Source organism: Muscardinus avellanarius, assembly GCF_963383645.1.
Source record: "Muscardinus avellanarius genome assembly, chromosome: 10".
NCBI classification, from domain to species: domain Eukaryota; kingdom Metazoa; phylum Chordata; class Mammalia; order Rodentia; family Gliridae; genus Muscardinus; species Muscardinus avellanarius.
Window position 1 is genome coordinate 17,813,477 of NC_137796.1, and position 15,147 is coordinate 17,828,623.

At 59.2% G+C, this 15,147-nt stretch overlaps 2 protein-coding genes across 2 annotated transcripts in view; one reads left to right on the plus strand and one right to left on the minus strand.

Annotated features, from left to right (window-relative positions):
• Positions 1–209: 209 nt before the first annotated feature.
• Positions 210–10,497, plus strand: SMPD3 (sphingomyelin phosphodiesterase 3; the record flags this gene model as incomplete). Its single annotated transcript, XM_080704542.1, has 7 exons — positions 210–1,532; positions 6,842–6,917; positions 7,015–7,170; positions 8,211–8,300; positions 8,478–8,541; positions 9,969–10,128; positions 10,396–10,497. The coding sequence occupies 7 exons, from the start codon at positions 210–212 to the stop codon at positions 10,495–10,497; spliced, it is 1,971 nt and encodes a 656-aa protein (XP_080560668.1).
• A 787-nt stretch (positions 10,498–11,284) lies between these two features.
• PRMT7 (protein arginine methyltransferase 7) overlaps positions 11,285–15,147 on the minus strand; it is a gene marked incomplete at both ends in the record, with an annotated part of 39,542 nt that continues 35,679 nt past the window's right edge. The window contains 5 exons of the mRNA XM_080703484.1: positions 11,285–11,318; positions 11,517–11,626; positions 11,797–12,018; positions 13,965–14,141; positions 14,366–14,462. Coding sequence (XP_080559610.1) covers positions 11,285–11,318; positions 11,517–11,626; positions 11,797–12,018; positions 13,965–14,141; positions 14,366–14,462 — 640 coding nt within the window. The remainder of the gene's footprint in view (positions 11,319–11,516; positions 11,627–11,796; positions 12,019–13,964; positions 14,142–14,365; positions 14,463–15,147) is intronic.

A 15,147-nucleotide genomic window follows, 5' to 3' on the forward strand; every position in this document is an offset into this window, starting at 1 on the left:
GCAGGTTGCGCAGGCCCTGGTGTCCTGGCATGGCCCACGGAGGTGAGTGATGACCAGCTGGCTCACACTTGCCACTGAGCCTCTTCAGTCAAACCCCACCAGGAGGTGAGCCCTCCTCCAACCGCCCTCCAACTCGCCTGTCCAGGAAAGCGCCGCGGCTGCCAGGGACACCATGTAGTAGGGCCGGCTGCGGCGCCCAGGGAGCTGCGATGGTTTTGTACACGACCCCCTTTCCCACGAGCTGTCTGTCCGCCCTGCACGCCGTGTCCTGGGCCCTCATCTTCCCATGCTACTGGCTACTGGACCGGCTGCTGGCTTCCTTCCTCCCCACCACCTACGAGAAGCGCCAGCGGGCGGACGACCCGTGCTGCCTGCAGCTGCTCTGCACTGTCCTCTTCACGCCCGTCTACCTGGCCCTCCTCGTGGCCGCGCTGCCCTTCGCCTTCCTCGGCTTCCTCTTCTGGTCGCCGCTGCAGTCCACCCGCCGGCCCTACACCTATTCCCGGCTGGAAGACAAGAGCCTGGCCGGTGGGACGGCCCTGCTCAGCGAATGGAAGGGCACGGGCGCCGGCAAAAGCTTCTGCTTCGCCACCGCCAACCTCTGCCTCCTCCCCGACTCGCTCGCCAGGCTCAACAACGTCTTCAACACCCAGGCGCGGGCCAAAGAGATCGGCCAGAGGATCCGTAATGGGGCGGCCCGGCCCCAGATCAAAATCTACATCGACTCACCCACCAACACCTCCATCAGTGCGGCCAGCTTCAGCAGCCTGGTGTCGCCGCAGGGCGGCGAAGCCGGGGCCCGGGCCATCCCCGGGAGCATTAAGAGGACATCTTCTGTGGAATACAAGGGTGACGGCGGCCGTCACCCCGGTGAGGAGGCTGCCAACGGCCCGGCCTCTGGGGACCCTGCCGATGGCAGCAGCCTGGAGGACGCCTGCATTGTGCGCATCGGTGGCGAGGAAGGAGGCCGGCCACCAGAAGCCGATGACCCTGTGGCGGGGAGCCAAGCCAGGAACGGGGCCGGCGGGGGCCCCAGGGGCCAGACTCCCAACCACACTCAGCGTGATGGGGACTCGGGGAGCCTGGGCAGCCCCTCGGCCTCCAGGGAGTCCCTGGTGAAGGCGCGAGGCGGGCCAGATGGCGGCGGCGGCGGGGAGCCGGGCGCCAACAGCAAGCTCCTGTACAAAGCCTCGGTGGTGAAGAAGGCGGCCGCCCGCAGGAGGCGGCACCCGGACGAGGCCTTCGACCACGAGATCTCGGCCTTCTTCCCGGCCAACCTGGACTTCCTGTGCCTGCAGGAGGTGTTCGACAAGCGGGCGGCCGCCAAGTTGAAAGACCAGCTGCACGGCTACTTCGAGTACATCTTGTACGACGTCGGGGTCTACGGCTGCCGCGGCTGCTGCAGCTTCAAGTGTCTCAACAGCGGCCTCTTCTTTGCCAGCCGCTACCCCGTCATGGACGTGGCCTATCACTGTTACCCCAACGGGCGTGGCTTCGATGCCCTGGCCTCTAAGGGAGCTCTGTTTCTCAAGGTAGGAGGCCCCAGCCTCGCTCCCTCTGGGGCTGAAGGGGAGGTGCGCAGGGTTTCCGTGGGAGCCAGAGGGCCCCCAGCCGAGGTGCAGGGAAATACAGAGGAGCGCAAGGCTCAGGCCGACCTTGCTGGGCGATGGGCCAGTTCCTCCAGTTGCAGCCATTGCCCTGTCTGTGAAACGAGTGGGGGCGAGGCAGCACCCCGCAGCAGCCTGGGAGGAGCTCAGAGCCTCTGCTCCTCCGGTGTGTGTGGTGACAGCGGCCACGGTGGTGATGGTAGTGACCAGGGGACGAAGAGGAGGCGGTGGCCCGCTCCACTCCCTTGTTCACAGGAGGCAGAGGGACCATCAGCAGGTCCTGGGGCCAGGGACCACACCCAGCCCGCGGAGGCCACCGGCCTCACGGGCCTGGACGGTCCTCCCTCCTGGCCGCCAGCAGCCGCCATGCCAGGCTCTCTGCCCACCAGCCCGTGGCTTTGCTTCCGCAGTCACTAATTAAAGTGAATCATAATTATTTCTGCTAATTTGGATGCAATTGGGGGAGCTTTTGGACCATGGTAATTTGGTCATTACGCATTATCTTCCACTGAGCCTGCGATGTTCAGCGTGTCGACTTTTTGTTCTCTATCCAAAAGCCGCCATTGGTGCTTCCAGAGTGTTCTAAAGCATCCTTTGGCCAGCTGGTGGAGAATGGGGCTTCCTGCCCCCAGAGGCAGCAGATGCCGTGGGTGTGGGTTCTCTCCCTTTAAGGTGAGACGTCACAAAGCAGATGCTCAGGAGGAAGGACCCGGGCTTCCCAGTTCCTGTCCCAAGGCCACAGTGCAGGAAAACACAGGTGTGCTCAGTGCCTGCAGGGGTGAGGGCAGATTGTCCCCACAGGCCCGCTGGCCCAGCCCCCCACTCCAGGGTCTTGCTGCCTCTTGTGTGGCTCTGCCAGGCTAGTGCTGGGGTCCCCAGTTCTTCATTCACAGCCAAAGATGCTGAAATTGAATCAAGGCCTCTGACAAATAGCTCCAACCTTCCTATCCTGGCATATGGTTCGTTGGTGTTCTGTTCTCTTGGTATATTTTTGTCTCAGCAGCCACCGGGGCTTTCTGGGGGAAGAAAAGTGAAATGTTGTCAGGCTGGGGAAGGAGGGTGGCCCTCTCACCCCGGCCCCATGACAGATGGCTCCCAGGCCAGAGGCCCACCCTCCCCCAAGCCCACTGCTGCCAAGGCCGGTCCAGCCCCCTCCCGCCCTCCCCCAAGCCACCCAGACCACTGTTCCCACCAAGGTCACAGCAGATGCCCTAGACAGCCCCTCCTCTGCGGCTGGATCCTGAATGTACTTTTTGTCTCCTCCTACCTCCTGGGCCTCAAACTGGCCTGCAAATATGTTTAATTTGGTCTATGCCATTAAAACTTTTTTTCAAATTGGCTAATATCTAAAAATCAAGATATTCCACATAAAGCCAGGTTTACAACTTCTTCCCACACCTTGACACCTCAGCACCAGCCTGCAGGTTTCACACAGTTGCCGCAACCGGGTTGGGGCCAGGGCTGGAGGCGGGGCCGTCCTGCTCCCTCCCAGCCGCCCTGGATCCCCAGGTTTCTGCGGGTCCCAGCCCCGTGCCTCCTGGACGCCCCATTCACTCCTGAACCAAGTGTAGCGCCTGCCCTGGGGCTGCTGTCTCCTGGGCTCCAGCATCCCGGAGCCAGAGGGGCCACTTCAGCCGCCACCGTGCCCGCCCCAGGTGTCCCAGGTGCCTTATTTCACTCTCTGTCTCTGAAGCCACCACCCTGACTTGACTCAGACTCCATTCCTCTGTGGTTGCAGTGGTCTGGCCCACCTCTTCCCGGGTCTGAGTCTTTTCTCCACTGTCTCAGGGGAGCTCAGCCTTCCAGTGGGCCCGTCCCTCCCCCCTAGGCTTCCACACCCAGATCTGCAGGTCTCCATCCCACCCAGCACAAGCAGACTCTCCCTTCATGGACCTTTCTCCCTGTGGTCTGAATGGTCCTATCAGACATTTTCCTCAGGCCGGGTATGGTGGTGCATGCCTGTAATCCTAGAACTTGGGAGGCTGAGAAGGGAGGATCATAGATTCAAGGATGGCCTCGGCCAATAGTGAGACTCTTCATCAACCTAGTGAGACCCTGTATCAAAATTAAAATAAAATAGGACTGGGGGTGTAACTCGAAGGTATATACCCCTGCGCTCAATCCTCAGTACCACACACACACACACACACAAAGACATTACCCTCAAGAATAGGGCTGTGACGCCGGGCGTGGTGGCGCACGCCTGTAATCCCCGCGCTTGGGAAGCAGAGACAGGATTGCACAGATTCGAAACCAGCTTCTCTGGTTTAAAAGACCCTGTTTCCAAATAAAATATAAAATAGGTCTGGGAGTGTAGTCCGGAGGTAGAAGGGGGTTCCATCCCCAGTACCAGAAAAAAAAAAAAAAAAAAAAAAGCCGGGCGTGGTGGCGCACGCTTGTAATCCCCGCACTTGGGAGGCAGAGGCAGGAGGATCGAGGCCAGCCATGCTGGCTTAAGAGACCCTGTTTCAAAAATATAAAAAATAGGTCTGGGAGTGTAGCCCAGAGCTTCCAGGAACCCCAGTACCACCAAAAAAAAAAAAAAAAAAGAACAGAGCTGGCACACGGAGGACCCTGGCACACCTCTGTGCCTCTGTCGGGCTAGAGCTTGAGCGTCTTCCCACCATGTAGGAGTGAAATCAGTGTGGCTTCCGAGGCTCGGATTCAGTGGAGAGGGGCTGCCAGCCTTCCCCACCTTCCCCACCTCCTCCACCTCCTGCCCTGGTCGGCTGTGCCCACCGGCTTCTTCCTGTACTCCAGATCTTTCGGGGAAATCTGACTCTGAAGGAAGGCACTGGCCTTTCTGGCTTCCCCTCTGCCTGACTCTGGGCCCCTCGTCTGTTGACAGTCTCTGCCCACCAGGACCAAAGAGGCACAACCTCTCTGTGTGATTGTTTGTTTTTGCAAGAGAAACACAAAGCTCTGCGGCTCCCGAGGACATGAGTCGGGAATCAATAAATCCCAGCAAATAATAAAGTGGGGCCTGGTGTAATCACACACGCATTGAGAGGGCGAGGCGGGGTGTGCGGGAGGCGGCTTCGTTGTCCTGGCCTGCTGGGCGCACGCTGGTTCTCCCCAGCAGCAGGAAAGAGCCTGACGCCTTTCTGTGCTGCGTCTCTGGTCCCAGAACTCAGCACAGGACAGGTCACACTAAATGCTGAGCGGGGAGAGGCTGGTTCGTTACAGCCTACAAATGGATGGTTGGTAAAAAGCGCAGGAAAAAAAAAAAAAAAAACTCAGAAAGCCGGGAAGAGCAGTGCGTGGCAGCCAGCAGACCTGATCCGAGCCCGTCCTGCCCATCTGAGTCTGTGACCCACAACATAACTCCTCTGGGCCTCAGAGTATCCGTCTGTAAGAACGATGGACATTTAGTGTCAACGTCCTGTTAGGGTGAGGAGGTGCTCTGCCTAAGGGCTCACAGCCTGAATCTGAGCCTAGGGGGAAACTGTTCCCTGAGGAACAAAGGGGCAATAGCGCCCTCAGGTGCCCTTCCTGAGCACTGCGGGCAGAGCCTTGGCTTTCACCGTGGGATCACTGATGGCCAGTGGTTTCAGAGCCCTTCCTGGGGCAGGGGTGCTGTGCATTTGGAACTGGTGCATGGGCAAGAAGCGAATGGTGATCATGTGAGTTTAGAATGAGCACCGAGTCCAGACTGTTGAGCCTGCCATCAAGTAGAATCAAGTAGCAAGACACTCGCCCTGTGGCTGCAGAGGGAAGGTAGGCGAGGGCCGGGAGACGGTGAGGAGCTGTAGGAAGCTGCAAGTCCTACTTGGGCAGAAGAATGCCCACCCTGCTTCAGCAGCAAAGGGAAAGGTGAGCGCTGCCTGGGCTCCAGAGCAGGTGGTCTGCGGTGCAAAACCCTCAGCCCCCCCCCCCCCCACTGCGGCAGGCGCTTGTCCTCCAGAGTTCCTGGGCCTGGGCTCTCATCATCATGAACAATTCATTCAGGGTATTGGAATGGTCTGGCAAAGCTTGGAGAGGAGGGTGGCCGGGACATGAGAGGGAAGATGGGCCGAGAGAGGGAGGGACAGGCGCCCTGATGGCCTCTGGGGAGCAGCTTGGCAACAGACCCTTCCTAAGTTGCCTCCCGCAGCTCCACCATGGCCAGAGGGCCCGAGAGAGCCCTTGGGTGGGGGGTGGCTTCTCCCTGCCCCCACCACAGCACTGACAAGGGAGCAATCTTGTGTTGGGGGTTGCCAGCTGGGCTGGGGCTGTTTTGAGTTGTCTTCATGACCTACGATTGGGTTGCCCATTTTTACTATTTATTATTAATTTATTATTTTTGCAGTGCCAGGGATGGAACACAGGGGCATCCTACCTCCGAGCTACACTCCCAGCCCTACTTTTTTAGTCTTTTTTTTATTTTTTAAACAGGGTCTCACTGAGTTTCGAAGGGCCTCGCTAAGTAGCTGAGGCTGTTCGCGAACCGTGATCCTCTGGTCTCCGCCTCCCAGATGCTGGGATTACAAGCATGCGCCACCATGCTCGCAGATGCCCATTTTTATTAAGCCAGCATTTGGAGACAGCCTGTGGGGGCATCTGCAGGCTGGGCAGGTGGATGGAGTGGCATCTGCCCCATGCCACTCCCAGAGGCTCTGTCCTTCCTGAAGGAGGTGGCAGGGAGGGGAGGACAGAGGTCCAAGTGAGGGGAGGTTGAAGGTGTGCAAAGCCACGAGGAGGGGGCAGCAGCCCAGGCCCCAGGCCCAGAACTGAAGCAACGCCAGACCCTGGGAGCACGGCCAGAGCGCTCGCCCAGGACCAGGCCGCCTCAGCGCCCCATGGCCCACGAAGCAGACGCAGCAACTTGCCATGCAGCCAGAGGCAGAGGCAGGGCACCAGAGGGCGGCAGGGCGGCTCAGAGGGAGGAGCACCAGGGTGAGACTAGGCCTGGGGTGCAGCTGAGGGACGGGGAAGCGCCACCAGACCCGAGCAGACAAGGAATGGCGAATGGTGTGGTCAGGGACTGGGGCATCGCCCCCATGATGCGTGGCGTAGTCGCCACTGGCCGTGTGACTCTGCAGGCTGTTTTCTTTAAGCCTCTGTCTCCTACACCTGGCCAAATACTCCTAGAAGCAAGACATGTCCCTTCTTACCCGCCCAGAGTTCAGCCAGAACTTGAGGCCAGCCTCAAGCGGGGCTTGCCCCAGAGGACTGGAGGACGTGGCCAGCGTTCCTGGCCCTTGGAGCAATGCCGGGCCGGTCGGTGGCAGCACTGACACCTCGCCCCCCTCCAGGTGCAGGTGGGAAGCACACCTCAGGACCAAAGAATTGTTGGGTACATCACCTGCACACACCTGCAGGCCCCGCAAGGTAGGTCGCCGGCCACGGTTTCCTGGGGTGGGTCGGGGCCTGGGGCTTGGCTGGGTCCTGCGTGAACTTCATCGTGGGGTCCCCATCTGCCTTGCAGAGGACAGTGCCATCCGGTGTGAGCAGCTGGACCTGCTTCAGGACTGGCTGGCTGATTTCCGAAAATCTACCTCCTCGTCCAGCGCAGCCAACCCCGAGGAGCTGGTGGCGTTTGACGTCATCTGTGGAGACCTGAACTTTGACAACTGCTCCTCTGGTGAGGTCCTGCTCCTCCCCCAGGGCTGCTGCTCCGGTCACAGCCAGACTTGGCTTAGGCAGCTCCAAGAACCTTCCTGCTCCTCCTTCGAACGTGGGTGGGAAATTTTAGCAAGATTATGATGTCTCTGCCCTCTAGAAACTCCAGAAGAGCCCACGCTCTACCTTGAAAGCTAAGGCCCCTTGCTGGAAATTCAAAGCAGTATGCCCTCAAAACCGATCTGTATCAAGGGAGGCTGGAAGCCAGGCGTGGGAGCTGAGCATTTGGGAGGCTGAGATGGGTGGATCGGAGGATCGTGGTTCACAGATAGCATCAGCTACTTAGTGAGGCCCCTTACGACTCAGTGAAACCCCCCAAATAGGGGCTGGGGGTGTAGCTTGGAGGTATCCCCAGTACCCCCCCAACACACACACACACACACACACACAAAAATTAATCCTATGAGGATCCCCTGGGGGTTGGAGTAGCTCTGAGCCTTCTTGGCCTGTGGAGCCCTACTGACTCCATGCTTGCTGGGCCAGCCACAGCCCCCAAGGGAGGCCACAACGCTGAGCTGGGGTGTGGCCCTCGGTGGCCGAGGAGAGCCAGCTCTCACCCAGGCTGTCCGGAGGGGCAATCCCCCCAGTCAGGCCCATGTAGGCCCTTCTCTCCCCAGGTCACAGAAAGGCCCCTGCCCAGACAGGTGGCACTCTGGGCCTTGTGGGTCCACTCCTTCCCCAGGGCGGTGAAGAGGGCGGGAGTCCCAGCGGGGGTGGCCAGCCACCCAGGAGTGACTGCACAAGATCTGGGAAGGCCTCAGGGTCACTGTGCCCTGCAGCCCAAGAGGGACAATGACCACTGTCCTCAGAGGGAAGCTGATGTCCAGAGTGTGTCCGGGCATTATCAAGGACACAGAAACCAACCTGGTGAACCCCAGGGCCCCCAGGAGACCACAGATCCCAGCAGAGGCAGCTCCCTAAAGGAAGGGACTGGCGGCACGGAGTAGGGGTCAGTGCCAGGACCACAGCCCCACAGCCTTGTTCTCCGTTCCTCCTGCACAGATGACAAGCTGGAACAGCAGCACTCCCTGTTTACACGCTACAAGGACCCCTGTCGCCTGGGACCCGGGGAGGAGAAGCCGTGGGCCATCGGTGAGCTGGGCTCCCTGCGGGCTTCCCGAGGAGAGACCACCGGGCTCCCCGCCCGGCCCCTCCGCTGGGCACGGGCCTCGGTCTGCTGGCCCGCCTGCCCCACCCCAGAGGCCACCTCCCAGAGGCTGGCTAGGTCCTGCCTGCAGTGAACAGTGACCACTCTCGTCCTCATCCCAGGTACCTTGCTGGACACAAACGGCCTCTATGATGAGGATGTGTGCACCCCTGACAATCTGCAAAAGTAAGTGCCCATGCAGTCCAGGCGCATGCTCCAAGCCCAGCCTGCCTTGGGGCCCTGTCGGTGCCGGAAAAGGAGCCAAAACTTTGCAGGGCCAGGCCGCAGGCAGCCCAGTAGCAGAGCGACTGGGTGTGGTTCTGTGGAAGAGAGTCAGCAGTTTGTAGCATCAATTAGGCAAATAAGAAACACAAATAGCAGAGAACACAGCAGATCATTCTCAAAGTAGAGACGGTTCCGTCCCAGCCAAGCTTCAATCTTAAGCCCAACAAGGCTGCCAGAAAGGACGCTTTGAGAGGCCAACAGCAGGACTGATTTGTAATTCACAGCCCAAGTCTGCAGAGCCACGCTGGTGGCTCCTAGCAACTAATTTGAGCCAATTAATTAGATTATAGACTAAATTTGAAGCATCCTATGCCGAGAAAATTATCTTTTTATGACATGATTTAAAAAATGACTATCAGTAGCTCTCAGATCATTGATACTGGAATTAATTATCAAAGGCAAAGGACAGTAATGGATTATATCTTTGAGCCGTAACAACGTTCTGAATGGCATTAGTGTATTTATTTTAAGGCTGATAGAAACTTTATAGAAACTCATTTGCTGGCCTGGCCTCTCCGGGTGCCTTCTCAGTCTGTCCTGGGCATCTGGCGGCCTGGGCAGCGTCTGCTGCCCCAGACCTGGGCCTGAGCCCGCCCTCTGCAACAGGGAGTCCGGGAGGAGCCCAAGCCACCTGCCCAGGGGTGCTCAGCTCCAGGGAAAAGCCTCAGGAAGGAGACTGGTACCTTGCTGTCTCAGGGCAGAGCTGCCAGGAAGGGGCCAGAAGACCCCAAATTGAGCTGTTAACGAGTCCTGCCCACGGGCCTGCCTTCCCTATCAGACCCTGAATGGTCCCCCAACATAGCGGGGTCATACCACTGGTTTGTGACAGATCCACAGAAGAGTCCTCTGCTGGGGCCTGGGTGTTTTCCAGGCTCCCCGGGCCCCTGCCAGGCAGGATCGGTGATGGGTGGGGACCAGGGCCTTCCAGGAAAGACAAGTCCCTGAGACTCGTGGCCAAGTGCAACTTCCCAAGCTGGCCAGAGCAGAAGCCCCTCTGGAGAGAGGGTGAGGGTGGTTTGTCTCCAGCCTGGCTACAGCAGTGTCCAGATTCAGAAAGTGTCCGCAAGGGCTAGCCAGCTCGAGTAGACAGGGGACAACTATGACCGACCCTGGAGAGCCCTGCTCAGCCAGAGTCTCGCAGGCCCTGACTCGTTCCCTTCAGCCCAGGTCCTCACAGAGCCATGGGGGAGGCGAGCTCCAGCCGGGAGTTTTGGCCTGACCTACCCCCTTACCTTGGGACGCCAGGAGGTTTGGCCTGACCTACCCCCTCACCTTGGGACGCAAGGCCCGGCGGGAGGGGGGCTCACCTTGCCTATCTGCATGAACAGGGTCCTGGAGAGCGAGGAAGGCCGCAGGGAGTACCTGGCTTTCCCCGCCAGCAAGAGCCCGGGCGGCCAGAAGGGGCGCAAGGACCTGCTGAAGGGCAACGGGCGGCGCATCGACTACATGCTGCTTGCCGAGGAGGGGCTGTGCCCCGACTGGAAGGCCGTGAGTCTGGGGACCAGCCCGCAGCCCTTCACAACACCAAGGCCCGCTGCCAGCCTACCCATCCACGCTCTTCTTAAATGAGAGCCATTCTCGCCCACACCTTTAGGCCACCAGCAGCTCCCAGTCTCATCTGTCTGCACAACCCCAGCCCAGAGGCCCCACATGCAGGACCCCCCCCCCGCTTGCCACCCCTCCCTCCAGCCCTTTTCTTTGCAGGATGCTCTTTGGGTCTAATCAGAATGATTCTTTCCTCCCCGCTCAATCCAGGAGGTGGAAGAATTCAGTTTTATCACCCAGCTGTCCGGCCTGACCGACCACCTTCCAGTGGCCATGCGGCTGATGGTGTCTGCAGGGGAGGAGGAGGCGTAGACCAGCCATGCTGCCAGCAACCGGAGCGGCGGGGCCTCTGCCCGCCCTCTGAGCCGCAGCACATCCCTGGGCCTGTCCCCTCCATCGAGCGCCCAGTGCTGGAGGAGCCCCGGCCGGTCCCCAGGGAGCCTGGAAGCAGCACTGCTCTGCCTCCGGGCCCTCTCTTGCGGACAGAGGACCTAGGCTGGCCCGGGCACCCCGGCTGCCTAACTAGTGCCATTCTTTCCAAACGTGATTTTCTACAGATCTACAGCACAACCTAGTTTGTAACCCGAGGGTTAGTCCGAGGACCGGGTTTACGTACTCTTTGTATCTCTTCTCAAGCTTCGTCCAGGGTCCGTTACTTTTGTCTGCTGCCACTGTTGTCTCGCATGCCCGCACCCTCGCATGCACGCCGCCCGCATGCCTCGTGCCACGCCGTAGCCACCCAGACCCCTTGCTCGGGCCTCACCCAAGGCCAAACTCCAAACACAATCAGAACCAGCCAAAGAAGCACTTCCTGGGCATGGCCGCCAGCCCTCCGCCTCCAGCCCAGGCGGCGCACCGCAGGGACCGAGGGCTGTGTTCTTACTCGCCAGCCCAGGGCTCTTCCCAGGGTCTTGCATTCAAGGGCGATTACATTTTAAAAAGAAAAAAAAAAAAAGTTAAAAAACAAAATCACCCTTCACTTTAAAGGGTCTGCACGTTGCTAAGTAAAACTTTGCTCTTCCTGAGACAGGGTCCCTTCCCAGCCCAGATGCACCAGGGTCCAGCTGGCTCCGGCCACCTGGCGGCCCCTCTAGGAGGCTCAGGTCTGGGCCATGGAGCCATAAGCAGAAATCCTAGAAGAGGGCATCACTTTTTATAGGAAGGGGACTCAGCATAAAGGGGTGGGTGGGGGGTCCTGATTTTGAAAAAGACAAATTTGTAGCTTCTTCTCTCCTATCCAAGCCAACATGTCTTCTTTCTGCCAAGTCTCTTGCTCCCCTTTGGACGCCTCTCAGATTTGGGACCAATCCTTCCCTGGGGACATGCCCCACCCATGTGCGGCCGAGCTCAGGAACTGCCTTCCTGCCCCCAAGCTGGGCTGCAGCTCTGGCCTCCCAGGCCCATCCTCAACAGCTAGCCTGGCCGTGGCGAGGGGGGCACCCTGGCCGAGGCAGGAGACCAAGGTGTGGCAAGCAGCCCGCGCCTCGCTGCTGTGCAGGCCGGGGTGGCCAGGCCAATGGCCACTGCTTGTCAGGTTGAGGCTACACTGGCTGGCATCCACGCACAGACACCACTGTGACCAGAGCCAGCCCCAGGCCGTCCACAGCCCACCTGCCCCAGGGCCCGAGGAGACCTGCAGCTGCTCAGGCCCGCAGCGCACTGCCTCTGGCCTCCTCTAGACAGCAGGCTGCTGCCCCTGCGCAGGAAGGCGTCCGTCTTCTCCCAGGCGCCAGCTTCAGCTTGAGGGACTGTGTTTGGCAACTCCCACTGGTCTCCTTGAAGCAGCCTCACCTTGTATCCGGCCTGGCTCAGAGACAGCTTTGCCTGGTGAGGCTGGGGGAACGCCAGGACCCTACTGTCTGGACTGCCTGGTGCTGGTGCACTGAAGCTGTGCCTTGTCACCCACCGAGAGCAAGAGGGACCAAGAGGGGGCACACAGCCAGCCAGATGCCAGGCCGAGTGCCGGGAAGGGGCCCTGCAGAGCCCGGGCAGCCTGGCACTAGGATGTGTGCCCACAGGGACACTTCTGCCTGAACCTTCCAGATCTGCCCCACCCCAAAGCCAGGAAGGGGCTGCTCTCTGGCAAGGACCTGGCCTCCCTGGCCCTGGCAAGGCTGTAGAGCAGAAGGCCCCCATCCTGGGGGCAGCCAGGGCTCCTCATGCCCACAGGGATCAACTGGGCAGCCCAACCTCTGGACCTCTGCTGCTGTGCATACAGGAACTGGCCAAGGTCAGGGTCCCTAGACCTGACCCCAGCAGCTTCTGTCCCTGAGGGCAAGGGCCATGTGGAGCTAGGGCACAGGCCTCTCCCCACCAGCAGGGCGGCCTTAGGCAAGTCATACCGCCCCGTGCCTCACCATCTTCTGCTGCAAGGTCGCCTCTGCCTAGCCAGGTCCTGATGTCCAGGAGGGACATCCTGCCTCCCAGCTTCCCTCAGCACGAGGCCACGACCACCGCCACCTAGCTCACGGTGGTGTGCCTGTGGACCCCGAGGCCTGGGTATAGCCAGGTTCTTCCTTTTTTAATTTTTTAAAAAGAAATGAAACATTGTTGGAATCTCAGAATCTGTGGCATCTAAGGCCTGGGAGGGGTGGTCATAGGGATCACCTAGATCCCAAAACAAGGTTCTGTCTGCCCTGGGCCCACCTCAAGGTAGGTGGGAGCGGTTCAGAAAGGGAATGTTCGTTTTCATTTGTCCAAAACCACCCTGAGTTTTAAGTATGACTATTAACCTTGATGCTTTTTAACTATTGTATTAACTTGCTGAGATTTAGAAATACTGTTTTAAAAAAGGAAAAAAAAAACTTTTTTAATTTCTGTATTTTTTTCTGTATTGTATCCTCATGGGACATTAGGGGTTTTATATGGTAAGACACCTAAGGTTTTGGTAAAAACATTATCAAATATATATCCAGACGATTCTTCCCTAGAAGAAAAACAATCTTTACACATGATAAAATATTTTGAAGAGAGGTGGATTTTTCCTTTATGGTGCTGAAAGGAAGGATGGAGAATGAGGAGAAAATAAAACTGTGAGGCTCGAAACTGTTTCCTACTTATTTGAGTGACAAGCTGGGGCAGGCCCTGCTGGCTCCTGACCTCGGGGCAGGGCAGCCTGGGGATCACGGGGGATGACTACAGAGGTTGCACTTTTAGGATCCTGGGTTATCTGGGTTCTCTTGCTGGGTACCCTCATTTCCTCTGGGAACTGGGAAGTAAACAGCAAAGAGCATCTTGTGTGTGTGGAGAAATGGGGTCGAGGCGTGGTCCCTGGCGTGATCCGCAACATCTCCTATCTCCCTACTTCTGAGAACCTGCCTCTTCCTTGGCCTCTGGACAGCAGCCTGGTGTCAAGGTCTTAGACACAGCAGGCCGCCTGCTGGTGTGCACTGAGGTGATGCCCACGGGGAAAGAGCCTGACCCAGTCCTCTCAGGGTCTTCAAGCCCTAGGGACTCAGAAGCTCCCAGAAAGCAGCCAGCTAGGCAGGTCCACCAGCAGCAGAGTCCTTACACCTCCTCCCTTATGAGAGGTCCCTGCGTCTGGAGCCTCAGACTCACAGCAGGCCTCTGTGAGGTCTCAGTGGCTCCACGGCGGTCACTGATGCACACCGCAGCCACACCTAGGCTAGGAGCCAGCAGTGCAGAGATGAGAAACGGAAGACGTCCCCTCTGCGCCGAGGCTGAGCAGTGCCTGGAAGAAGGAGTGCCTTCAGCCTTCCTTCCCCAGAGAGCCACAACCATGCAGCGCCCACAGCCTCAGGGCCACTTTATTTCTCAACAAGCGAGGGTCCTGGGGTGTCTACGAGCCTAAATTCCATGGTGACGTCTCCGCTGTGGGGGAGAAACTGCACAGCATAGCTGACTGTCTGAGGGCTGCCCAGCGGCACTCTGGGATCCAGTGTGGGGTTGAGGAAGTACACGGCCTGCTTGCAGTGTGGGTTCCAGCAACAGTCCCCCTGTAGAAGGCACAGCAAGAGGACCATGAGGGTCCCTGGCCCTGGGGCCACCTTCCCAGCAGTTCCCAGCCCAGGCAGCCCGCAGTGGGGAGAAGCTGCTTTGGGCCAGGTGACCCAGGGCCACTGAGGAGTTATGCATTCTGAAGAGCACAGGACAGAAATACCCAAGCACAAAGGGGCGCCGCGTGGCGTCGGCACAACTCAGCCCGAGCACACGGCCCTACCTTGTCTTCCACAGGCCCCAGCAGGCCAGTGCTGACCATGCTGTCTGCTGTCAGGTGGTACTCCATCCACAGGACGGCCCCATGGCTCCTTCCCGGCCTGGGCATGTTGGCCAAAGAGACAATCACATGGAGATGAGTGGGCATGGGCTGGGCTCCCCTCCAATCTTTGGCCTCGGCTGCCCCATCCTGCCTAGGCGGGAGTGCCTAACACCCCACACCCTGCCTGACCAAAGGACACACATGAAAGGCTGAGCTAGAGCAGCCACAGCTCAGAACCCACGTCCCCTCGCAGCCTGGCCACGCACTCAGTAGCCGCCGCAGAGCGCCCCCAGGCTAAGGGCCAGGGCAGAGCGCAAAGTGCTGGACGGCCATCCAGGCCGGCGATGGCACCGGCCCCCAGTGTGCTGCCGCCACCCAGCACACAGAGCCACAGGGCTCTGGGCTCATGGCCTCACTAGTTAGGTGGAGGCATTCGTCTGTGAAGAACAGGAGCTGGGGGGCCTAGCAGCAAGGAGTCCCTGCCGTCCTCACCTACTCTAATCCCAGCAGAGTTCAGGAACGTGGTCCAGGGTAACGAGAGTAACCAAGCTCCCGTCTACTGCAGCTGTGATCCACTCTAACTCCCCCTCCTCCCACATGCCCTGAGGGAAGGGCAAGGATGAGACAGGCGCTGTCCTGTGCTACAGTGAGTCTTTCTCAGGCCAGCTGGGCTTCGCCAAGGGGACAGTAACTCTTGGAGGGAAAGCAGCGCCCCACGTCCTTCACCCTCATCCCCTCAGATC